This window comes from Cervus canadensis, chromosome 10, assembly GCF_019320065.1.
Source record: "Cervus canadensis isolate Bull #8, Minnesota chromosome 10, ASM1932006v1, whole genome shotgun sequence".
NCBI lineage: Eukaryota > Metazoa > Chordata > Mammalia > Artiodactyla > Cervidae > Cervus > Cervus canadensis.
This window is the reverse complement of record NC_057395.1, coordinates 78,821,465-78,847,912: the sequence shown is the minus strand read 5'-3', so window position 1 is coordinate 78,847,912 and position 26,448 is coordinate 78,821,465. Positions and strand designations below refer to the sequence as shown.

At 45.1% G+C, this 26,448-nt stretch overlaps 1 protein-coding gene across 6 annotated transcripts in view; it reads right to left on the bottom strand.

Moving 5' to 3' along the window:
- The window catches only part of TSHZ2 (teashirt zinc finger homeobox 2), a 475,561-nt gene extending 449,805 nt beyond the window's left edge, over positions 1–25,756 (bottom strand). For all 6 annotated transcript variants that reach the window (XR_006271722.1, XM_043480212.1, XM_043480216.1 and 3 more), the window contains exon 1: positions 24,756–25,756. Coding sequence is in view for 5 of the 6 variants with exons in the window: in XM_043480212.1 (XP_043336147.1) it covers positions 24,756–24,795 (40 nt within the window). In the remaining variant the exon portion in view is untranslated. The remainder of the gene's footprint in view (positions 1–24,755) is intronic.
- Positions 25,757–26,448: the final 692 nt, after the last annotated feature.

The window sequence follows — 26,448 nt, the reverse complement described above, 5'->3', positions numbered from 1 at the left end:
ATCGGGATGGGGAATACGTGTAAATCTCTTGCTGGTTCATGTTAATGTATGACAAAACCCACTGAAAAAATAAATAAATTAATTAATTAAAAAAAATAAATAAATAAAACCATACTATTAAAAAATGCACACTTCTTCAGTTCAGTTCAGTCACTCATTTGTGTCCGACTCTGTGACCCCATGAACCACAGCACGCCAGGCCTCCCTGTCCATCACCAACTCCCAGAGTTTACTCAAACTCATGTCTATTGAGTCGGTGATGCCATCCAGCCATCTCATCCTCTGTCGTCCCCTTCTCCTCCTGCCCCCAATCCCTCCCAGCATCAGGGTCTTTTCCAGTGAGTCAGCTCTTTGCATGAGGTGGCCAAAGGATTGGAGTTTCAACTTCAACATTAGTCCTTCCAATGAACACCCAGGACTGATGTCCTTTAGGATGGACTGGTTGGATCTCCTTGCAGTCCAAAGGACTCGCAAGAGTCTTCTCCAACACCACAGTTCAAAAGCATCAATTTTTCGGTGCTCAGCTTTCTTTATAGTCCAACTCTCACATCCATACCTGACCACTGGAAAAACCATAGCCTTGACTAGGTGGACCTTTATTGGCAAAGTAATGTCTCTGCTTTTTAATATGCTGTCTAGGTTGGTCATAACTTTCCTTCCAAGGAGTAAGCATCTTTTAATTTCATGGCTGCAATCAACATCTGCAGTGATTTTGGAGCCCAAAAAAGTAAAGTCTGACACTGTTTCCACTGTCTCCCCATCTATTTTCCATGAAGTGATGGGACCAGATGCCATGATCTTAGTTTTCTGAATGTTGAGCTTTAAGCCAACTTTTTCACTCTCCTCTTTCACTTTCATCAAGAGGCTTTTTAGTTCATATTCACTTTCTGCCATAAGGGTGGTGTCATCTGCATATCTGAGGTTATTGATATTTCTACCGGCAATCTTGATTCCAGCTTGTGCTTCCTCCAGCCCAGCGGTTCTCATGATGTACTCTGCATAGAAGTTAAATAAGCAGGGTGACAATATACAGCCTTGACATATTCCTTTTCCTATTTGGAAGCACTGTCCAGTTCTAACTGTTGCTTCCTGACCTGCATACAGGTTTCTCAAGAGGCAGGTCAGGTGGTCTGGTATTCCCATCTCTTTCAGAATTTTCCACCATTTATTACAGTTTATAAACATGAAATCTGATCATTAAAGGATGAGGGACTGGGATGCTTTCGCTGTTGGAGTGGTGGTGAAGAACCCACTGCCGACGCAGGAGACGCAAGAGATGCGGGTTTGATCCCTGGGTCGGGAAGATCCCCTGGAGAAGGGCCTGGCAACCCACCCCAGTACTCTTGCCTGGAAAATTCGATGGACAGAGGAACCTGGCGGGCTACAGTCCATGGGGCCACAAAGAGTTGGACATGACTGAGCGCGCATGCACACGCACACCCAGACACATCCACACACATCCACACACGTGCTTTTGCTATTGCTGCCCAGGCCTGAGCATCCCCAGGCTTCTGGGTCTGAGGCCACTTGGGACTAGACATCCGAGGACCGCCTGTCCATGGGGGGACTGAAACTGTGGGAGTTTTGATTGTCCCGGAGGTGACCAGTAAGAAGCTGGTGAGCAGGGCAGTGCTGGACCCACACAGGAGAGACGGGCCCACATCCGGGGCAGATGAAGCTAGGGAGCGAGACCCCTGCGGCGCCGTTCGGGAGGAGGGTGGAAGGGAGAAAGCTGCTGCCTGCTGATGCCTCCTCTCTCCCAGGTCTACTAATTGTCTTCCGAAGACAATCCGGGTGACAAATACAGGCCCAAGAAACACTGCCCTTGTAAGCAATCCCAGCTGCTCCGACAAATGTCCCCAAACAAAGGTTGCACGCCTCCCCACGAGCCCATGCTTGAAGCTCAATTTAATGGCTCACCTCTGCAGCTTTAAATCAAAGGTGGCTCCTATTAAGTATAATTACCTTTGCCAGCAGCTTGTATAACACAGTGAGTGAGGGGCTACTAACCAGGAATGGCTTCTACCGAGCATTACGTATGCCTTGGACTAAATCAGCAGGCCCCACAGCGTCAGATGCACATATAACTCAGCCAGGAGCAAATGTATTCTGCAGGTAGAGAGTGGCACAGGCGCAGAAACAAGGCGTTTCCTTTGCATGTGTCAGCAGCCTGGAGTCACCACTCTGCAGAAGAATAAACTAGAAGGCCAAAGGCTTCTCTGAACCTCGACCGTACAAGACGCGTGGCTTTGGCAGTTTTTCTGCAAGAAGGCAAATTGCCATCCAACCAGTTAGTCTCTGAATGTGTCCCAGATCCAATGCAAGAAATCAGAGAAACTCCAACTCAACCAAACACCCATATTGTACCACCTTTCTCAGCCCTGGAAAGCGGGGAAGTCACACTCCTCCCAGCCGGTTTTGACACAGTCATTTCTCTCCCACTCAACCTCACCACATCTCTCATTCTTGACATACAAAAACATTTTTTTAAATCACAAGCATCTTTATCATTTCAGGCTCGTCAATTCGCATTTTGCCTAATTAATAAATAAATCAAACCCTGAAAGGAAATGAAAGTTGAGACCAACTTCTGGACCTCACCAAAAGAAGCCACAGTGAGCTAGTTGAAGAATGTGGCGCTTTCAGTCCTGCAGGCTTCTTCCAGGGCTTACATTTCACCTCCGTTTCTGCCATACAGAAGCCTTTTTATTCACCATGTGCCCAGGGCATAAATGAAGACCTCGGAAAAAATAGACCTCCCTCTCCAAAGATGTTACACACTGCTATTCTAGTAGTCCTCAAACTGTTGGCTCGCCCCTCCAGAAACACCACATTAACGGGCATTTACTGAGCACTTACTATGCACCCAGCATGCATGAAGCACACCATATACACAATGCATATAATCTACGCGGCAGCCCCACGTAGTATTAGGGGAAGTGTTTTTTATTAGTTCATTAACAAACAGAAAATTTGTTATTAAGAAATGTTAGATTTTTAATAAACAAATAACTTGCCTGAGATCAAACAGAAAGTCAGGGCCTGGCCTCAGTCTGTCATATCACGAGGTCAGGTACGTGTAAAGCACCCGGGACAGAGCCTGGCAGGGAGTGGACTCTCAGGACATGCAACAAGTCTGGTCATTACTGTTTCAGGGAACAAAACAGAGAAAAGGTTGATCCCATCCAGGGTCACAGTGAGCAGTGGTCAGAGTGGCCAACTTGAGGCAAATCTGGAAACCTTCACAGCCAGTCATTACTCATAAGAGCTGAGCAGGAGCTAGTGTGTGCAGGAAAGGAAGGACCTGGGCTCAGGCAGGATTAGCCAGAAAAGAAATCAGGGAACTAGCACTTAGGGAAATGTTCAGGGCTTCCTGGGATAAACGAGGTCCAGAAAAACTAGCAAACATAGAAACAGGAATGAACTTGAGTCCCATCCATTTATCCATCCATCCATCCACCCATCCATCCAGCAACTCCAGGTACTCCATCTCTAAACGCAAGATAGGGGGCCTCATCTAATTCATCCCTGCAGCCTGGCACAGAGCACAGGGTCTTGAAAATAATAGAAACTATTAAATATCCGTTGAAAAGAATAAAAGGATGGCCCTCAAAGAGATCCACTCCTTTCAGGGAACTTATCTTCCATGAATCAGTTCTATCTTACAACCCCACTCCCTTCCATGCCTCCTTCGTGTTATTCCTGGAATGAGGTTTTTACCCTGGAAGAGCAGCAGCTTCAGTGTTGGCTCAGCAAAGTTTAAAGCTCAAGCCCTCGGCCCACAGATTTTTCTTTGCTCCTCTGGAAGTCAAGCCTCTTATTTTTGCCATGTGTTTCTCCCACTGAAAATTAAAACATTTCAGCCTCACAGATTGGCTTGCTGAGTGCATTATTTGTTACAGCTCTTGTTTTCATGATGCAAAAACAATAGGAAGCCCTTCCTCTCACTTTAATTTTTTTTTTAATTTCTTTTATAAAGTTGTAAGTTTCCTTTGCTACTGTTTTATTTGCGGGGAGGACTCCCCATTAACTTGTCCAATTCCTTCCCTCCACCGCAGGAGAGTAGTTTGAAGTACGTGCCTGAGAATTCAAATTGGAGTTACAAACCAGTATTCTTGTTTATTTGTCAGAGTGCTGTGGCAGATTCAGAAGTTAAACCAAAGCACAAAACTCTTCTTGTGGAGTGGGTGCTCAGGGGACTGTGGTTTAAAATGAAAATCAGATCATTGCTCAAAAAAGGCGGGGGGGGGGGGCGAAAACCCCTCACACAGTGCATTGTAACACATTTGAAAACATCTCCGTTTTCCTTAAATGTTCTGCTAAGAGTGCTAACAGGTCAGTCCACAGGAAATGCAAGAATACGTTATATTTTAATCAGGGCACATAAAACACTGTCTAGAATGTTATGTCGCCCGGGGGAATGCAGTGAGCAGGGAACACTTACAAACTCCAGGTCAGTCTCCCCATTACATCACTGTGAAAAAAAGAAATTTATGAGGTTAAATTATATGGATGTTATATATTGGAACTGCTAGCCCATTCCCAAATGAGAATGTTGGCTGAAATAGCCAGATTCCCTGAGAGAAATTTCTTAAGGCCTTCTATTATGAATGTTTTTATGGTAACTTTCCACAAAAAAGTGAAGACTTATTCATTCTTCGAAGATAATGAAATGAATAAAAAGAAAGATGTCTAACCAAAAAACAAAGTCCAAATTCCAATAGAGAGGGCACCTAAAAGAGTTACGTATATTTTTCTTCTCCAGAGATGATAATACGGAAGTTATTTTGTGGAAGTTACTCATGATTTATTTGATCTATTCCTCATCTAAGTGATTGGAAACACAGATGTTGACGCTATAACTTTGCTTCCAGTAAATAATTCCTCAAAGGACTCACATTTGTTTAACCTTAGTCACAAGATGATAAAACTTATTAAACATTTATGGAAGCAGCAACACAATTTTGTTGGTTTATGTCTTTGGCAGGTTTGAAACTCACATCCCCAACTTTTCCGCCTCCCTTTCACCTCTCTGAAAGAAAAATGTCTTTGAGGAAGTTACTGTACCTGAATTATGAAGTCCCCCCGCCACCCCCGGCTTACTCCTCTCTTGGCGGCTGCAGTCTGACAGTAAACAGGAGGGCCGCATGCTGATCTCAAAGAACAATAATTAAACCAAAGGGACGGCAGACGAGGTGTCCTAAGGGGCCGGCAGAGGAAGAGTGAAAACCTCCCCAGGGAACTGTGTTCGTAGGATTGCGAGCCTGCTTCTGAGACAAGCAAACATTCAGACGTGTGATGTGCGTGCATTCACCTGGTCACTCACCAGCGCTCCCCAAGAACCTACTCCGGTCCGTCCTGGGGACGTAGACAGCCTGGGCGTCTAAATATCCCAGAGACCCCTGGCATCTCCAGCAAGGTTTTTCATCCATCCAGTCACTCATTCATTCCGCAAAACACCTACTGTGCTTCAGCTGCAGCCAATGAAATTGTCCCCACGATCTGAAAGATTTGTCCCTTCCTGACATGACATAAGGCGACAAGGAGACAGAAACCACATTGGTACAGAGCCTGCTTCCGGGGTTATGCGTCACTCACGCCTTCCTACAGCGCGGACCCTCCCTGTGCGGGGCGCCCAGGGTAACCGGGGCTGTTTCCTCTCCCCTTGAGCTCTGACCCGGGGCCGCAGGGGCAGCGCAGCACAGGCGGCCCCGGGGAAATACACTACGGCACCGACCGCATGTTCACGGGGAGAATCCCGAAGAGCTTTGCGGTGATTACATCCGCCGCTCAGCCTCAGCACGGATATATGCATGGATACACAGGCTTACTCTGGGCTTTCCTGGTGGCTCGGTGGTAAAGAATCCGCCTGCCCATGGAGGAGACGTGGGTTCGATCCCTGGATGGGGAAGATCCCCTGGAGAAGGAAATAGCAACCCACTCCCCCACTCCAGTATTCTTGCCTGGGAAACCTCATGGGCAGAGGAGCCTTGTGGGCTACAGTCCATGGGGTCACAAGAGTCAGACATGACTGGGGTCACAAGAGTCAGACATGACTCAGGACGACAACATGTGCATATACTATGTCCACAACAGACACAAAATTCACAAATAATAAGGATGTCTTACTCTTGCCCCCCCAGACACACACTAATACCCACAACGTACATAATCCAGATGTACATGAAACACACATCCGCAACACATATAATGTGCACAAATTCACAGCTCAGACTCACAATAAAACAGATCGTCAGAGCGTACACACGAGGAATAACGTTCTAAGGATGATTCTGTTCTTTGCTGTGAAAAGCATCTGGTACCACACGGATCTTCTAAATCCTGCCTTATTAATACATCTGTCCCCAGGACCACCCAGTATGCCTCAGTATGTGCTTGCTAAACTGCTTACATTACAGTGTAGATGTCTGACAAGTGAAACTGCCGGACTGACTGTTGTCAATAATTCAACTTATAACATGGACAAACAAAATCCTTGCCTGGCCCCACCCATGCGTGTTCAATACTTCGTGGAGCTTCAGCATTAGTAAAGCAAGAGCCGTCCAGCTATGAAGCTTCATCATTATACACTCTGAGGACAAAGGCAATTTCTTTTAGGCTATTCATGCCTTTTTTTTTTTTTTACCCCCAACTTCTCTCCAGACCCTACCCCACCCCACTTCAAAGTTGCAAACAACAGTTTTCTTGACATACTAGGATTCAAGCCATGTTGATGGCTATCTCATTCATTATTAAGATTATTGACATATTTTATGTTCAGTTTACTTACGTTAAGCAGACATTTAGTAAACGCCTACTAGATGCAAATTAGCTAGCTAAATTTTTGTTTAGAGAATATATACTTTGGTACAGACACCAAGAATGTTCAAAATATGAAATATTAGCTGTTTAAACGACATTTGTTTTTCTCAACTGATTCTCTTGCTAAATGCAGTAAAATTCTCAAAACTGTTAGTCTCTTTGTAAATTACTTGTGACAATGGTAAAAATTCCCAAGAACATTCATTATAGAGTTGTGTGTAATAGTGAAAACTTTAAAATATGCTAAATGTCTATTAACAAAGGAATGATAAATTGGTAAAATTGTACATGCTTATGGTGTAATACTATAAAGTATTTTAAAAAAGAATTAGTTATATCAATTTTCTTAAATCTATAATCTCTTTTTCTCCTACCTCCATACTTGCATACTTGGATAGAGACTCAAACATAAAGTTAAAAAAAAATTTAATATAGTGTGAAATTATCTATACATCTCAATAAACCTGAAAGAAAAAATTTATTTTTTAATTGAGAAATAAAAAATTTTAGTTAAAAGCAAACTTGTAGCTAATAAATTAAATCACATTAAAAATGAAAACAAAGCATTGTAAACATACAATAAAGAAGAAGAATGAACCTACCCACACATATATGCAGGCGATAACTGATACTATACGAAACAGAAGATGGACACACCAAACTCTTCATGGTGCAGAGGGGAAAGTGATAATAGTTGAAAAGCACCTGTTATGCACCAAGCACTGTTCTAAGTACTTCTAGGTGCCAACTTTTTAAAACCTCATAATAGTGAAGTAAGCACCCTCCTTATACTTATTTTACAGGACTGAGGCGCAGAGATTTTAAGTTTGCTTTTCAAAGGGAACAACTTTATTTGTACAGTTTAATTCCTTTATATCTGAAATTTAATGATCAAGTGAAATAAGCTCGGGCTATTGACAGTCCTCTCCTCTATTCCAACTGATTGATTATTCCCATCCAGTATTCATAAAGAAAAGATTTAAAGACAATAAAATAGGATGATAATTTCATTCCATTTCTCATTAAAATAACTTGAAATCAAATGGCGAGGCAGTTTGCCAAACTTTGTATTTTTACAAAGGTTTGTTCCAAAATGTCATCCATATTAAAAAATAAAAAAAGAAACCACCATTAACTAAAAAAATTGATATTTTTTCAAGAATGATCCCATCATGATTTCTGCAGTAAGCAACATTTTTCCCTCTGAGACTTGACTCCTAGAATTTCACTATCGTCTTTTTTTTTCCCCCACGTTATTCAGAGTACTCATTTAAATGTCACCTATAATTAAATACTTACAAGTAAGAAACACCTTTAGAGACCCTGACCATAAATATTACGAGGGACTCTAAAGGGGAATCTGTGAGGGTGGCTTTTCGTTTGCTAAAATAAATAATGCGGCAGCGTCCCTACATGTGTTCTGTATTTTCGATGGCCAGGAAGAGTCATGGAGCCTACAAGAGATTTATGGGGACCAGATGAGCAGTGTCTGACTTCAGGACACATCCGCAAGGATGCTGCAGGAAGCGGGTGAGCACGGTTCCTTACTGAGCCGCCCCAGATGGACTGAGCTGGGATGTTCATGTTTTCTTTTTTTTTTCACTTCTGTTTAATAAAACAGAAACTGACTTACGAAAATGCTGTTGTGTAAAGCTCAAGCGGTTCTAAACTTTTTTGTTTGTTTTTTAATCTTCGTAGGCTCAGCTTTTAAAAGGGGTGTTTAGGCGTGTAGATAAGGATGATTCTTTCTCTGCGTGGCATCTCTTTCCTTCCCCACAATTGACTGACTTCAGTCTTGAGGAACCCCTTGATTTTAGTTCATGCCCTTGGTCTGTACATAGGTATACTAGACTACGAATGTTTGCTTAGGTGGCTCTTTGCTATTAAGCATTAAATACCGTGAGAAGTAACAGAACATCGTGCCTGAGTACTTGGGTTCTGATAGGCAGACCCAGGTTTCAGCATCTTATTTAAAAGCTTGTGTTATCTTCAAGTTACTTGAAATTTCCAGAACTTCATTTTCTTGTCCATTCACTGGGCCAATAATAATAACATCCAGCTCTCGGGATGTTGTGTGCAGAGACATTTACGTAAACGACTTGTATGTAGTCAATGCCGGGTAAATAGTAACCACTTAGTGTAGATTTTTGGTTTGTGTTTTCCAAGTCAGTAAAGAGTAGGCATTATATGACAACAACCACGGTCTTCCCTGGTGGCTCAGTTGGTCAAGAATCTGCCTGCAATGCAAGAGACCCAGGTTCAATCCCTGGGTCAGGAAGAGACCTTAAAGAAGGAAATAGCAACCCACGCAGTATTCTTGCCTGGGAAATCTCATGGACAGAGGAGCCTGGTGAGCTACAATCCACGGGGTCGCAGAGTCAGACATGACTTAGCAACCAAACCAAACCAAACTATAACTTAGCGACTCAACCAAACCATATATATATATATATATATAGAGAGAGAGAGATGATATATAGATATGTATAAGTGTTTTCTTCATCATTGCTGCCATCATCATTTTTATCACAGTCACAGGCACAGAAGCTAGATAGAAAGGGCTTGGAAGTCTGATTACTGGGAAGAATCAGGAAAGAACAGAGAGGGAATAGATCAAGAAAAAAAAAGAGGTAATGCTGAAGAGAGGATGAGCATATATGCAAGATAACAAGAAAGTGAGACAGGTTTCAAAGAACAAAGCAAGGTTTTCTGCCCTCTCAGCCAAGAGTTCCCAGAATTTCAGACAGTATAACAAATAAAGAACTGGGTCTAGGAAGTTCCTTTCGCTTCCTTCTTGTCTCTTGACTTGGTACCGGGGTGTCAGCCAGCTCCCAAGCAGATGGGAGTCCTTGCTATATACTCTGTCGGACTGACTGTCTCCTTCTTGACTGAGGAGTTCTCTGGACTCTGATGTTTTGTGCTGTGACCGATAGACCAGTGCGTAAATGGGCATGTTTCCCTGCTGAAATACATTAGGGAAAACTGTCCTCACCATTTCTAAAAGTATAGGCCATTGTCAAGAGAGAAGAAGAGTGAAAAAGACAGACTACTTATATTTTTTCCATTGACTAAAAGCCAAAAGTGAAAACAGACCCTAGAAATAATTTTTAAGTGTATAAATGCTTTGGCATTTGCAATTGAGAGAGAGAAAGTGTGAAGAAAAAGACAAAGGAGAACAAGGATGAGGAGGAGGAGGAGGAGAGAACTTAGATATTTCCCCTATATCCTGTAGTTTAAAGCCTTAGTGGGTGCCTAAAACTGATTCACAGGCCTCAACTCCACCCTATGGACTCAGAACCACGAGGCTCTGGTCTGAGAATCTGTAGGTTTGCATTTTAAAAATTTTCCAAGTGAGGAGGATACTAAATAAAAGCTGAGAACCACTGCTCTATTCCAGATGCAAAACCAGAACATTATTCCCTGTCCTTCCATACTTGCAAAGTTTCCCCGGGCCAGCAAACACTTTCCAGAGCTTTTCTCTGATATCCTGGGAGGGGAAGTGCCTTCTGATTTTTAAAGTTTTTGAAGTGCTCATGAAAGCCTCTGTTTTCCGGGCGTTCCTCTGACCTGAGTGTGACTTGGCAACTGCAGCTTGCAGCTGGTTCGTGAATCCCTGCCCTGCTCAGGCTCTGGGCGTCCGTGGTGTTCTCACGGTTAGTCATTCTGCCCCATCCTCACGGTCTGTGTAATACCCTCCCCCCAACCACTGCTTTCTCTATAATTACTCCCTCTTTTATTTAGTTAAATAATTTTATCTAAAAATGAAAATTTATTTCAGTACAGTCAGTGGAAAGTCAGTCACACTTGCCATAAATGATGGTGATCGGACAATGAAAAATCCAAGTGTTAATATTTTATTATTCACTGTTGCTCATGATAGTCCCTGAATCTGTGGGATAAACAAATGGGAGAGAGGTGTTTAAGGCAGGCCAACACCAGGGGAGCCTTCCTTCCTGATTACATCAGAGGATTTGAGCTAGTACTGAACGAGTGGTACTGTTTTCACTTCTGGCCTTCCTGCTACTTAAAACTGTCTGCGCCCCCAGTGGTCCGATGGCGCATAAGGGGGCAACTCTGGACGGGCTTCCCAGGTGGCGCTAGGGGTAAAGAACTTGCCCGCCAATGCAGGAGACGTAAGAGACACAGGGTCGATCCCTGGGTTGGGAAGATCCCCCGGAGGAGGGCCTGGCAACCCACTCCAGTATTCTTGCCTGGAGAATCCCATGGACAGAGAGCCTGGCAGGCTGCAGGCCACAGGGTCAGAGAGTCGGACACGGCTGAGCAGCTTGGCACTGGCTTTAAAACCTTTCAGAGATGGGCTTGCTTTCCTCATGAAAACATGGTCGGCAGCGCACTAGTGTGCTCGGGCAGAGAGACGGTCATCAGGGGTCTCCATTGCTGAGGAAATGGCAATTCCAGTTCATCTCTACTTCCCTGCTTCCCAGAGATGCACGTTTATTTACCTCCTTGGGCTTTTTCACTTTAATGCCTAATAACCACATCACCATCATCCATTCTTTCCAACCGTATTTATTGAGCATCAACTCTGCCAGGCTTTGTGGACACAAAGCAAATAAGATGTAAGATCCCTTCAAGGTCATAAGCTCAGAGTCACGGTGAAGATTTTAGTAACTCGTCATTCACAGAGCACTCACTGTGTACAAGGCCCAGTTCTGAGTGCTTTGCAAGTGTTCAGACTTCGCTCCTCCCAAGCACGCAAGAGGGAGTTTCCAATGTCTCTACCAATAAGGAAATCGAGGCATGGAGACAGTTATTAACTTGTTAATGCAGTGACTAAATTTCCTTGACCCTGTCCTGTGTACCACCATGTACTAAGCATGTTCCCCAATTTATCTCAATGGATCCTTGTAAAAACCTAGTGAGATCAGCCCTTCTCATAGGTCTGTTTTGCAAATGAGGAAATTGAAAGTTTGGGAGGTAGAGGTACCTGAGGTCACACAGCAAGGAAATGACTGACAGGAAAGAAATGGAAGCCCCGTCTGTCTGACCCCAGGGTCCACCCCGTCGCCCTGACACTGTATTGTCTGATGGGATGGGGAGATGCAACTCCAAGACTCCATGAAATGTACTTGGAAGAGACTAGCCGCCCCCTGCACAGTTATTTCTAGAATCAAGGCAACACCAAACAATTTCCTTTATTCCCACTGGGGCTCCAAAAATGATAGAGTGACACTTTTCAGTAAGAACCTTATGTACAACTCCAGGAAAGAAGCAAGAGAAAGAATTCAAGAAGATAAGAGGATAAATATAGTTAAGTTTTCATATACAGTTCTCAGTATACCTTTTTTCACTCACACCCACCTGCACTTTTCTGCACATCTTGTCTATCTTTGGACCAAGTTTCCCATCTTCTCCCCCACCAGTCTGGTCCAAATCATCACCAGGCTTTCACTAGATCGATAGGAGCCTCCGAGGGGTCCGTTCGCTTACAACCTTTGTGTGCGTGCCTGCTGAGTTGTGTCCGACTCTTTGCGATCCCATGGAGTGTAGCCCACCAGGCTCCTCGGTCCATGGAATTCTCCTGGCAAAGAATACTGGAGTGGGTAGCCACGCCCTTCTCCAGGGGATCCTCCCGACCCAGGGATGGAACCCGGGTCTCCTGCATTGCAGGCGGACTCTTTACCACTGAGCCACCTGCGCTTGCAGCCTTGTCCCTGAGAAATAGCATGGCAGCAGCACGATCCTGCAAAGGCCTCGGTCAAACCCGGCTCTCGCTGCGCCCTCGCCCTCTGAGGCTTCCCATTCCGTTAGAACCGTGGCTTCGTTCACAGCGTCCCTGGTCCTCGAGGACCCTGGCGGCCGTCTAACCCAGCAGCCCCACCGTTCGCCCGCTCTCCCTCTGCTCCAGCCGCCCCGGTCCCCCTGTTGCTCTGGCAGATCCTGCAGCAGCTCCAGCCCCCCGACTTCCCCAGCCCCGGACCCAGCTTCCCCAGAGAATCGCCCTGTGCTCTCTGCCACCTTCCTAGAACCCAGACTCACATCACCTGCATGGAGGGCAGGGCCTCTGCTGACGGTCTTATCTAAGACAGCTCATCCTCCTGGGACACGGGACCCCTCACCCTCCGTTAAGTTTCTCTTGCACACCCCGCTCCCGACACGGAGGGATGGGCCTCTGCTTGCTTGTTTGGGACCCGTCTGCCACACAGATGTAAGCCTCAAGAAGGCAGGCCTTTTGTCAAATTTTGACTCAAGCCTCTAGTTCCAGCACCTCCCACAAGACCTGGTACACAGCAGACCTTGAACACATTGGTTAAATAAAGGTCCTAAGGCAGGCAGAAAAAGCCCCAATACTTTCGGCTAAGCCCGGGCTCTTTGTCCTAAGATATTCCTTAACAGGCACCAGCCAATCTCCCTTCTTTCTTCTGCCAGGCACTTATCTGCAGGTGACAATTAAAAAGTGAAGAAGGCGTTACCAGGAAACAGCCTATAGCCTTCTCCCGTTAGCTTAACAACCCCTAAGCTCGCTGCCTTGGGCCCGAGGGGATGAGCGCAGGGTTCCAGTGGGGGAAGGGGAGACGCCCAACCCTGGGAGGCTGGGAGCACCAGGGGGCTGCGGGCAGGAAACCACCGCACCTGGGGAGCAGAGTGGGAGAGAGAGAGAGAGAGACAGAGAGAGAGACAGAGAGGGAGAGAGAAAGACAGAGAGACAGAGAGACAGACGTCTGCTGCTCAAAAGGAGACTCCCCAACCCCTTTGCCTCCACCAGAGTCTGGACTTAAGGAGGACGTCTACCAATCCAGAGTATCACCAAGCAATCTCTAGAAGATGAATAAACAGTATTTACTGCAAAAAAAAAAAAAAGGTGAATCACTGCTCATCAACTGAAGCCAGAGGATGTCATGATGAACAAATTACAAGCTTCTCAGTAAAATCGCCATCTTTTTGTCATTAGCATTTCCTACATTGATAAATATTCAAAGCGGGGCTATGATCATGATTGGTACAGAGGTCTGCCAAAAAATTTTAGAGGTGTAAAAGAGATCCTTATACTCGAAATTAATTAATTAGTATACAAAGTAACATGCTAATTAAAGTATTTATTCATTTACTTATTTATAGCCTCATGTATTCATTCATCAGGAAATATTTATTTAGTGCCTAATAAATACAAGGACTAATTCAAGTGCCTAGAAATCTCCCATAATTCCTACAGAAAACAAAACATAAATTCATGTACGGAGAAGATGCCATGTAAGTGCCAGAGACTGCACTGGGGTTTCCCTGGCATCATACCGTCTAATCATTACCACCACAGGGCGAGGTGAGCAACACCACGTCTCCATTTGCCAGGTGGGGAAACCGAGGCACAGCAAGGCTAAGGGACCGCCCTTAGAGCACAGTGGTGGCCAGTTCAGTCGGGAGGAGCTGCAGCAGATCCCAGATTGGCTTGGTTTTCAGTATTTCTTGTTCTTTCCACAGCCTCAGAGAGACCATCCATCGTCATACCTGTCAGTTCCTCCATAAAGCCTAGGCATGTGTTTTCACCTTCAGCTGTCACTTCCAACAGGCCTCCCCGGTGGCTCACATGGTAGAGAATCTGCCTGCAATGCAGGAGACCTGGGTTCGATCCCTGGGTCGGGAAGATGCCCTGGAGAAGGGAATGACTACCCACTCCAGTGTTCTGGCCTGGAGAATCCCATGGACAGAGGAGCCTGGTATCATTCTAAGCATCCTAGTCACCATCACTGAGGGGCCAAGTAAGTAGATTGAATGGAGGAACACACCGAAGTCCACCACCTTTGAAATATAAACAAGTACCCCTGTTCTACTAATAACCCAGTCAGATGGCATCACTCCCCTGCTTGGACGCCTCCAGGGACTCCCTGGAAAAGACCCTGATGCTGGGAAAGATTGAGGGCAGGAGGAGAAGGGGACGACAGAGGATGAGATGGTTGGATGGCATCACCGACGCGATGGACCTGAGTTTGAGCAAACTCCGGGAGGTGGCGAAGGACAGGGAGGCCTGGCGTGCTGCAGTCCGCAGGGTCAACAAAGAGCTGGGCACGGCTTGGCGACTGAGCAAGGACCGCAAGGGTGCCACCGCGCTTAGATTCGGATCTAGGAGGCCAGGCAGGGTCTGTCCTGCCTCTCTCCTCCTCCTGTCCTGCCACTCTCTCCTATCTTCATCTGCTCCAGGAGCAGCGGCCTCCGACATACTCCTCAGGCATACGAGATATTTCTGACCTCAGGTTTTTATTGCCTCATCTGCCTGGAAAGTTTCTCCCAGATCTGTGCATGGCTAGTTCCTCGCCGTCTGATCAAATGTCACCACCCAGCCACTTTCCACAAAATAGCAACTCTCCATCCCTCTCTAGTCCACTCATTTCAATTCTTTTTTTTTTTTTGAAATGCCATTAGGACAATTTAATATTATATATTTATTTGTTCATTAGCTTTTTGGCCTCACCCCCAAGAATATTTGCTGGGATTTTCCCTACTTCAATATTCCAGTGCCAGGATCAATGCCTGGCACATAGTAGGTGAACAGTCAACATCTGCAAGGTGAATAAACACATGAACGCAAATATACACACATGAAGAGGAAGTGCAGGCTTCATGGATGGTGGATGGTCCTAAGATTCCAGATGGGGAGGCCACGGAGGGCGACATCCTCTGTCAGTGTTCTCAGGATCCACCCACGACCAGGTTTAGACATCACCGCAGATGCTCCGGAAGAAGAACAGGAAATGAGGGTCTTTGGTCGGCAAATGACTGTGGCTCTTCCAGGTAAACTACCACAGCAGATCAAGTGCCTGCATCTTGGAAGCGGAAAGTCTCAAACCAACTCGGCCACTGCACGACGGTAGATGAATTGCTCTACAGGCTACTCAGAACCCCGTCAGGAAAATAAAGATACTGTTCTAGCCTCTAACTCAGGAATGCTCTAGGACTCTGCTCAAGGGTTCCCACTTCGAGCAGGTCTCCTGTGACCACCCGCACAAATGTTGCCCCATCCTGTTCTTTTATAAAATGTTGTCATCGTAGAGCTTTCTTCTATATGAAAATTATCTTTTCTCTTTGTTAAATTCCTTGCATATTCTCTGGCTTCCCCCAACTGGAGGGTAAGATCCCCAGGGATCATTCCCATCCTAATACCCCTGAGGATCCCGGTGACCAGAACAGGACTGGGCATACGCTGAGAACTCAGAAAATAACTGCGGCGTGAAGGAATGATTGTAAAACTCATGAAATGCCTGATAAAATGCCTGGCATATAATAAACACTTAGGTAGCGACAAATATCATTATTACAGGTGTTATATTTATTGTTGCTAGGGCTATAATTACTATTCCTTAGGATATAATTTTTTTTTTTTTTTTTTGAGCTGGGACAGGGTTCCAACCCATTCAGCACGAATCTTTCTCAGAAAAGGCTAAACCACTACTGAGTGATTATACTCCAGTTTTAAAAATCAAAAGGCACCCACGTCTGATTCCTGTTGAGCCCTGAACCTCTGGTCCCATGACAACCGGCAGGTTGCTCATTTCCCTCTGGTGCACATTTTCACGGTCTGTTTTTTTTGGGACAAAGATACAGCCACTCTGTTAGGTGTGGCCCCAAGCAGTTTTGATGCATTTGTATCACCCTTTCCAAAATCCTGAGTCTTAAGAAGAACTATGATTCCACTTCATGGATCACAGCCCTGTCGTGGTGATGGGTCTTGCGTAACTCAATGAAGCTATGAGCCATGCCACGTAGGGCCACCCAAGGTGGACGGGTCATGGTGGAGAGTTCTGACAAAACGTGGTCCACCGGGGGAAGGGAATGGCAAACCACTGCAGTATTCTTGCCCCAAGAACCCCAGGAACCGTATGAAAAGGCAAAAACATATGACACCAGAAGATGAGCGCCCTCAGGTCAGAAGGTCCTGATCGGGTCAGAAGGACTTCCACAGCCCGATACGCTACTGGGAAAGAGTGAAGGTTCTTAGCCCTGGCTTGCAGGATGGAAAATTGGGGGAGATTTGAGCAACTGTTCCAAACATAAACCTCCAACAAAGAAGACCTAAGGATTTGAACTTGGGTTAGTCTGACTCCTGAACTCACACTCTTATTCTCTAGAATAAGGTTTATCTCTGAGCTGGCCCAGGGCCACTGAACTAGGGTGGGGGAGCTGTAACCAGAACCCAGGTCATTTCCTCCTCTTCCATAGTTCCTTCCACAGCCTACACCTAATCCCAAGGGAGAAAACAAGAAGACGGGTACAGCCACATACCCAACTTTCTAATAAAGGAGAATAGCTAAAGGCAACTCTGATATAAAATGTGCTTATACAGCTTTTCATTTTGGCATCTTTTTTCTGTACCAAGTGGTACCAAACACAGAACAGATTTAACTCTTCTCTACAGCATCATCTTGGCCCAGAAGCGATTTGTATCTCCCTGGGGTTAAAAGAGAGAGGCTTCTAAATACAGAGAAAAGTCTAAGCATCTGATAAATGGAGGTGATTTAAAGTCAGCCCCTTGCAGTTTATATAGAAATATGTACATGCTGCTGCCCCTGCTCATACAAATCTCCCCTATAGAATACCTTGACCTTCTGTCTTCTTTTTGAATCTCCCACGTCACCAATAGCCAGATTCCACGGATTTTTTTTCATGACGCAGTAAAACATTTAAAGAAGTTTCTTCCAGATCCATTACACACAGTATGGTCACTGCCAACTCTGTTTTTATCTCATTCTGCCCCTCGTAGCTATTTTCATTAAAAACAATAACTGTGTTCTGCCCACCTTAATACTGAAACTGTATAATTTCCATAGAAATGACTTGGATGTAGCTTGAAGAAGAAAGCTCAGAGGTGATTTCAGAGTATTCACTCAGCTCTGAAAGCACTCAACTAATTAAGACCAGTGATCTTTAATTTTTGTACTGAAAGAAACTGCAGAATGCTGGCTTTTAAAAAAAATCCACCTTACCATCTAGCAGTTTTACAGAAACACACGGTTTTTCCTTCAGCATAAATGGACACTACAGCTTTTCAATTAAATTAGTCTTTGGAGAGACATGCAAAAGAGCTAAAAAGCTCCTTAAAAATCTTTCCTGCTTCACTGCTCCTCCTGTGCTGGGGGAGATGTGTAGTTACGATGCAATGCTATTTTCTTCTTACCCTGCCGAAACAAAGTTTTCAATCTTGAACCCTGAGCTGGCTATGTTATAGAGCTTGTGGAGGTTTTGCTTTTAGTTTGCAAGCCCACATTTGGTTTTCTGAAACTATTTTGAGAAACGGGGTGTACATTACAACGTCCTATATCTTTGTACATCCAGAGAGAGCTTTGCTAGACCCTGTTTCAGGTCGGGTAGTGGGTAGAGGGATATTGAAACTATTTTTTAAATTAACACAAATGGAAAGGAAACTCTTATTTAGATGAGAAAATTCAAGACAAATCCTTTCAAATAGGATCCAGGTATTTTTTTTTTTCCCCATGTAATTTCTCTAAGCTCATTATCTCTAAAACTTTTGCATTGTGCATTCCCTGTTGTTAAGCATAGCTAAATAATACTGATATATTAATAACAGGATTAGCTAGCCATGCATCCTGAATTTTAATTTCTCAATTTTTTTTTTTTAACATTTTAGGTATTGCTTTGGCATCACAAAATGTTTGAGAATGCCCAAGAGGACGTCGTTCTCCTTGGAGGGAAAGCAAAAGACCGAGAGGGGCAACAACTGGCCGTCCCACATGGCTGTTCTGATGACCTCTGAATCCCTCCAAATTATTTACTCATTTCATCCATGGAGTTTGCTTTGGAAACAAATAGATCAGCAGCCCCACCTGCATCTCACATTTCGCCCCTGCCAGGTCACGTATGCATATTTATAATATCTTCGGGAAGGACCTGAGCCCGACAGTCACCCTCTGATGAAACAAGTGACGCAAACACGGCCAAGCTGCTGAAGACACTCCAGATGCAACTACGACCTGCACACGGGTCCTCTGACTCTGCAGACGGAGTCCAGAAGTCACAGTTGGGCTCTAAAGTCTCTAATTTTTATTATCATTTCTTAAAGACCCAGAGTATCTTGAAATCGACTTTTACATGCTAAACATATCCCTTCTCCCGAAAAAAAAAAAAAAAGTTCCTAAAACAAGTGATTGACACAGTAGCAGGGAAAAAAATTATAAATCCAGTGAAAACAGTGTAGTATATAGAGGCCTGTAATGATAGAGTGTGTTTCCCTTCCTGCAGCATCCAGGTAATCAAGCAGTCTCAACAAGCTTTTTCTTATGTGGTTAGAATGACTAAGCTCATTCATAACCATAGAGCGGCTTGCCAAAGGTCACCCTAAGGAACAGGAGAATTTCTAACTTTCACTGGAACTTAGGAAACTTAAAATAATTGTAAAAATACACATTGTTACAAATTACTGAAAAATAAATTTTAAAAAAAACCTCTTCCAGGGTGAAGAGGTTCTAGGAAGGTAGAACGATGAGATCTCTCTGATAACAGACTAGAGAAGACATTCTGTATTTACCCCAACATTAGAAAAATGAAAATAAATTTCTCCCAAAGGAATAAAAATACAACAACATTCTCAACTTGCAAAGGAACAGAATTATTTGTGTTCCAAGCTTCTTTTAATACCACTGTGATTTTTTTTTATAAAAGTCGCTCAATTTGATTGTAATTAAATATGTAATGAAAAAGCACTGCTTCAGGGAAGTGATGCAAGACACTCTCTGTTAGTTTAATGCATTTCCAACTGACTTTGCATCAAACGAAAATGATACTCTGTGTATGCCTGGTCTTAATATAGAATTTGTCAGGCAATTTTGTGTTTTTTAAAGGGGATTTGGGTGGACACAGACATTGCCTTTGAAATACGGGCTGAGTCTTCCTAGACCATGACATACCTAAACAAAATTGATGGTACAAATCCAGCGATGGAAAGGAAGCCCCACTCTGGACATTTAACTCGTGTCAGCTAATTACGGACCCAGCATAAACATGAACAGGGCCTAGGTTCTCCTCCTGGCTGATTTCCCTAAGCTCAGCTGCAGTGATGAGCAGAAGTGCCTCATTTCAATGGCCTTAAATAATGCCAGGCTCAGTGCCCCCTTAAAACCTGCTCAATCGAGAGTACAACTCCCAAGATAAATAGATCAACCCAGGTATTATCCAGTTGGAGAAATTCGGTCAAGTGAGTGAGAAGTCAGCTGGGATAAAATGAAAGCATAAGCCTCCATTGGAGAAGGTGACAAAAGGCAAGACGCTTCTAGGGACAGAACTGCTAAAGATGCCTAGGAGGTATTTGTTGGGCGTGAAGGTTTCCTGAATGCTAGCAAGAGAGTCGAGGAGACTGGGAGAAAAAAATAAATGTAAGATGGTAGAAAAATAAATACACAGTGTTTCGGAGGGATGCATCTACCCTCCTCAAAAGTGGCCTCTGATTTCCAACCCTCAAGCCAAAAGATTTTTCTTGTCCAGAAGTTTCTCATGCCCCCTCCTCCTTACCTGGCTTCCACTAGAACTCCCTGTCACTTGCAATCTGCTGATTAGGGTTAATGTATTGTGTCCTGATATGGCAGATTAAAAATGAAATCAATAAATGCCTAAAACAAATGGGCTTTTGAGCTGTCCCACTCAATCTGAGTCTTTAAGGGTGAGGTGAGAGGAGGGAGAAGGGAGGGCAGGGGGAGAAGGACCAGTGAAACCATCAATTTCCACCCAAAACACTGTGTGGAGAGTGTGATTTCAAGGTACCTGTCCTTTCTTTCTTCAGGCATCTGCCTTAAATAACAAGAATAGCCTCAACAGTTCGCGCTGCTGTGAACCTTTAGGGGTGGGGGTGTGTGTGTTTTCTTTTGTTTGTTTGTTTTCCATTCATCTGTTAAACATCATACTGTTTGGGTAAGTGAAGGGGTCTCTAGCACGCATATTTAAACCTTCAGGATGTGAACCTGTCTTTCTGAACTATGCTTAAACAAACTGAGAGTGCCAGGGTTGGGACTCCACCCTGTTTCCAGTTCTCTTGAACCCCATCCCACTCGCCAGTGAACTAAAGGTAAACTTCACCCTGAGCTGTCTGCCTGTTGCTGAGACCTCGCCAGCTAATCTAGTCGTTGCCATCGTGAGTCTGAAAAAGAGATGGCTCAGGTCATCTCAGCCCTCCTCTGCAGTATTCTGAACTGTCCCTGCTGAATATGCTTCCCATGTAAATAACCTGTGCTATTAAGGTGCAAATTGCAACTTTTAAGTAATGATTGCTAATAGTCTAATGTTTACTGCCACACAAGGACATTCATGAAAACAAAATCTGCATTGTTCATCTCCATATTAAATAAACAAAATAAATGGAGAGAGCTGTTCTTTCCTGCAAGACTTTCCTCAGATCTGGATTACCAGATAGCTTCTGAGAGTCAGCAAAAAGAAAACATTTCATCTCTTCCGATAGACAGAAGCCTGTAATTTATATATACGTTAGACATTCATATGTATATGATTTCCAAAGATTTTGCTTCCTATTGGAATAGGCTGGCATTATATAAAACCAAGAGTTCAGGATGGTGAAATAAAATATGTTGCACGTGTGCGTACAGAGGCTGCGATAGATTGTCGGAAATAGAAGGGTTAGAGTGTAAGTCTACAGTTTTAAATTTTTAACGACTCTGCGTCCTGCAAAATACAAACAAATCAAAACACCGTTCTGTTTTATTTTACCTTTCTGCCATCTTCCCTGTCTTCCCTACAATGGATAGGGGGGGAAGATGCTGGTACAGAGTTCTGCAATATTTTCAGGTTAAAAAGTAGATACATTTTAGTGGTGAATGAAATATATATCAAAGGAAGCAAACATACACATGCACACGTACGCAAACCCCTGGGGTACTGTAGGCTGCTTTCTAAACTTTCTTCCTTGCCCGAAGTTACAGTATGGTGGAAGAGCGTAGCGTTAGAAAGCCAGGAAGAATGACATTTCGAAGGGAAATGTTCTGACTTAGCTGTTTCCTTAAAGAGAGCTGCCTACCTCACAGCCTTTCCCTTAAAGGAGGGAGGAACATAACCAGTAAAGGCTAACACTCCCCATCACTTGTGATATCATCTCACTCATTCTATCCACGTACCTGCTTTATTAGAAAGTTCCGTAAATGATTCCTTGAAACGTGGAACTTAAAACTAATAATGCAAAGGAATCAAATTGCCTCCAACAGTTCTTGGGAAAGAGTCTCAGTTCTGATTCACTCACAGGCTTTTTCTATCTTACATTATTCATTAATCAAGCTAGAAATCGAGCTTTCAACAGCAGCCCATGGGAATAATTACTTACAGTTGTGTATTGTGTTTAATTTTAAGCAGTGATAAAAGTTAGCATGGCCACAGTTCTGGAGCCCACCTTGCTCTTCTCCCTGGATGTTAACTGGCAAAAGAATCTCAAAGCAGCTAACTTCACGTGGGAATAACCACTTTAGCTAAAACAGAGCATGCATCGGTGACTTTAGAGGAAAGAAATAATACGTGGAAAAATATCCGCTTCAGTAATATGTGAGTAAATAATACCGTAAGAGGGGCCGCATTATGTACAAAATGAATTATTCCCTTTCAGCTTGACAAGGGTTTCCACTTCTGCCAGTGAAAATAATAAAAGCCATGAAAACAAACACATAAAGACACTAGGAATACAATATGCCAGGAAACTGAAACTACAGTCAGAACTTTCTAACACACACACACACTACAGCAAACAGATTAACTCCAACAGATACCAGCTTAATGAAAAGGATCTAATTTAAATAATGTGATACAGCTTTATGTTACACACACCTGAATCCTCATTGATCAGAGGACAATTATAATCAAAGCAGTGCAATTCTGAGCAATGCACTTTTTGTAATGAGCTTACCAAAGGAGACATGTCCAGTCATTCTGGTAATTTAAATTACTGCCTAGTTGTTGATGGCCTTTACCGGAACAACAAGGGGGGAAAAAAAAAAAAAAGAGTACTTTTCAGGGCAGTATCACTTCTTGCTGGACTGTTGCCCAGGGTTCTCTTGTGGGACAACACTAAGGACTTTATCTCTAATAATCTAGCTGTACTTAAACTTATGTTGCTAGACCTAGACGAAGCAAGCTTACTCTTTCTGAGTCTCAAAGGCCAGTGCATACCCCAAAGCTGTTCAGATTGCAAAGCAATCTAAGTTTTAAAAAATAAGTGAGTTAAATGTAGAAAGGGACGGGGGTAGGAGGAAGAAACTGTTTGCAGAAGAGGTAGCTAGAGTGGAAAAAAGAACACCTCATTGACTAAGCAAGTTCTAAATATATATGGTACTAAAATATCCAAATTATTTTGCTCTTAGAGAAACAATTGGCAAATAAATGAATCAAAGCTTTATAAATGATATTTCCCCATGCAATTTGAACCAATCCATATGCAGTTTCAGAAGCAATTCTGCGCTCAAAAGGGAAGATAATTGTGGATATCTCCAAGCACATGTACTGCCATTCTTGGCTGGAATCAGGCCACGATGGAAGATGAGCTTGGTGGTCCAGCATGTTCAGACACAAACACCCACTTTGCCCAGATTTGTGACTAACTTTGGATTTGTTCTGAGGGTGGCTTTGCAAAGTTTATGAAAGTGTTCCACTGAACTTCTTCTCCCTAACGTTTCGCTCCAGTTGGAACAGAAGGAAATATTGTGGGGGGTCTGCAGAAGACCAGCCTTCACGGATGCTGCCTTAAAGCTTGAGGGTAAAGACAGAAAGAAGGGGAGGAAAAAACTTAAGCTCTTTGCTAAAGCCGGATTCAACTGAAGGACACAAAGAAATAAAAACGCCCACATTAAAAGCCAAACAAGATAATAATTGTGCATGTCTGGCTCTCAAATCTAGAGGGCAAGGCTTGCGTCACTGGCACTCTGAGTTACCATGGTGAGTGATTTATTGATATATATCAAGAATGAATAGATCAAAGGCAGTGAGATGACAGGTGATCAATCAAATGTCAAATCAAAACTAGCAATCAAGTGGAAAGCTGATTTTTCAGTGGGTGGGTCTGGCAGGAGAAAAATGAACTTTCATATTACACTTCCGAGAAACAAAACCCCAGCATACTATTAAAAAAGCAATTAAGCAACCCAAAAGGAAGAAAAAAATCCTTTACAAGCTCTGATGTCCTGATCCATTAACCTGTTCCTCTCTCTTTCCTGTTTTTGGAAGAGGGGGTGGTAAGAATTCAAATGGGATAGTTCCTACCGCACAAATCAATTTACAAAGTTTGCAACTCACTCTGTGCAAAGAAGATCTAGAGCTATTTCAATGTTCAAGGGGCATCCCCCCTCCCCACACCTTTTTTTTTTTTTTAAGAGAAGGGAGAGTGTTGATTAGATTTACAAAGGAGGCTCCTCTTGGAAAACAGATTCAAAGGTTCCTTTCCTGGGGTGGTTTTTTACACCTTGGCGATCAAAGCTGAACTCCCATGGCTTGCCCCAGAGCCAGCCATGCAGCCTTTGGCTGGGGCACGGCTCAAAGTTCAGCGCCCCAAACCCCCGCGAGAGGAAGCGCCGTCCCCTGAGGCCAGAAGTCACTGGCAGCGACCACCCGGAGGGGGGCGGGGGCGGCAGGATTGCTCCCCACTGCGAACCCCAAATGCACAGCGTAACTTTGGCCCAAGAGGCAAGAAGCAGACTGGGAGAAAGTTAGGGGTGGGGTAGAGGGTGGAGGGAAAAAAAGTTTAAGGAGGAAAGGCTTGGTGGGATAGCTTGCCCCCACCCCCCAACCGGAGCCTGGAAAGAGGAGGATTGGGGCGGCTGGAGAAGGCGAGCGAGGACGGGGTTATTAGCCGGGCAGAGGGGGGCACCCGGAGCGGACGCCCCCGAAAGGCAAGCGAGGGGGGTGGCGTCCCGGGGCGCCCGGGCGAGGAGCTGGCGCCCCGGGCCGCCTGGCCGGGCCGCCCCGCGCGGAGCCGGGTCTCTTACCTGCCGCCCGCTTGGGTGCCTGCTGCTTCCTCCTTGGCATCGCTCTAGTTCGCTCCAGTCCCACTTCTGGCGCCCCAGCCCCGAGCCGCCGCGCGCGGGGGCCCGCTGTCTCGCTCGCCTCTCCGGGTCTCCTCCGCCTCCGGCCCGGTGGCTCCCGGGGCGTCACTCGGCCTCTGTCCCCCTGCCCCCGCAACTCCTCCACCGGGGGCCGGAGACCCCCCTCTCTGGGTGGCAGGCGAGACTCGGGCGGCCGTGCCGGCTGGTTTGAAGTAGAGGTTGGTTCTGTCTTGTTTGTTTGTTTGTTTGGTTTTGGATTTTTTTGTTGTTTTTTTTTCTCCTCTCTCTTTTTGTTTTTGCTTTTTGGAAAATATATATTTTTTTTTTTTTGGTTTGGTTTGGTTTTTTTTTTTTTTTTTTTTGGTGACTGTTGAGACACTTGATTTCTTTATTGAACATCCAAGAGCGGGTTCGGATGGAAGGGACGCGGGACGCACACGCGCGCGTAAAGATAAGGAAAAAAAAAACCACACAAACAATCCTGGGGAGTAGTGGGCTCCTCTCGCTCCTTCCTTGTGCTCCCGGCCTCCTGCACCTCCACCTCCTCGCCTTCCTCTTCCTCGCCGGGCTCGATGGCGGATTCGCGCCGGGGGCAGAGAGATCTCTCACTGTCGGTTTGTGGCTGCTGTCAGATCCCCGTCTCTGAGTGATATGCGAGAGGACAGGAGCGGGTTTGGGAAAGACAGAAAATCTGGAATTCACTCGCACACACTCACACACGCACACTCACACACACACACTCACACACGCACTCCCTCTCCCTCTCACTCACACACACACACACACTCACACCCCCCGCAGATGCACACACACACACACACACTCACACCACGCGCACGCACACACACACACACACACACACACTCTCACACACACGCAAGACAGGGCGAGGCGATGCCAGCAAACATCGATCCCGCTGAACAAACTGAACATTAACAAACTCCTCCTCCTCTCCCCGCGACCTGATGACAGGGAGAAATTTACTCCCCAGCCGCAGAGCGCCAGGCAGAGGGAGTCTATTAAAGGGACAGTGTCCCGCCGGGAGCGGGGCGGGGCGGGGACCCCGGCGTGCCGCCCGCCCTGCCGTGCGCCCCGCTCGCGGGCCCCGCGGCGCGCCCCCCAGGCCGCGGGGACACCCCTCGCGGGAGCGCTGAGAAAGGACGCGCGGGGTGCAGGGGGATGGAGGGAGGAGCCCCGGGCGCCAGGTAAGCTCCACCCACAGGGACAAAACCAGGACCCTGAACACAGGATCGGGAGGGGAGGACTGCGCTTCCCTTTGGGAGGACGGATGACCACCATCCTCTGCTGCCTCTTTATCTGACCCAGGGATGTCCTCGCCACCCCCTTGCAATGAATGCTTCTGCTTCTCCCACCTTCCTGTTAGTTCCTGGATGGTTATAAAAGCAGGAATCTCCCTGATGTCTCCTTGATAGTTTAATCACATAGTCCTCTCTTTGTTTTATTTAAATAACATGTTCATTGAGCACCTACTGTGCGCCTGTCTTCTGGAAACACAGAAGTCATAGCGAAAGGGAAGATCCTGACCTCCCCCCCCCCCCAGTGTTTGTGTTCTAATGGGGAGCAGATAAGTTGCCCCCAAATATCTGGATTTTGCTTAAAATGTCACTTTCTCCAA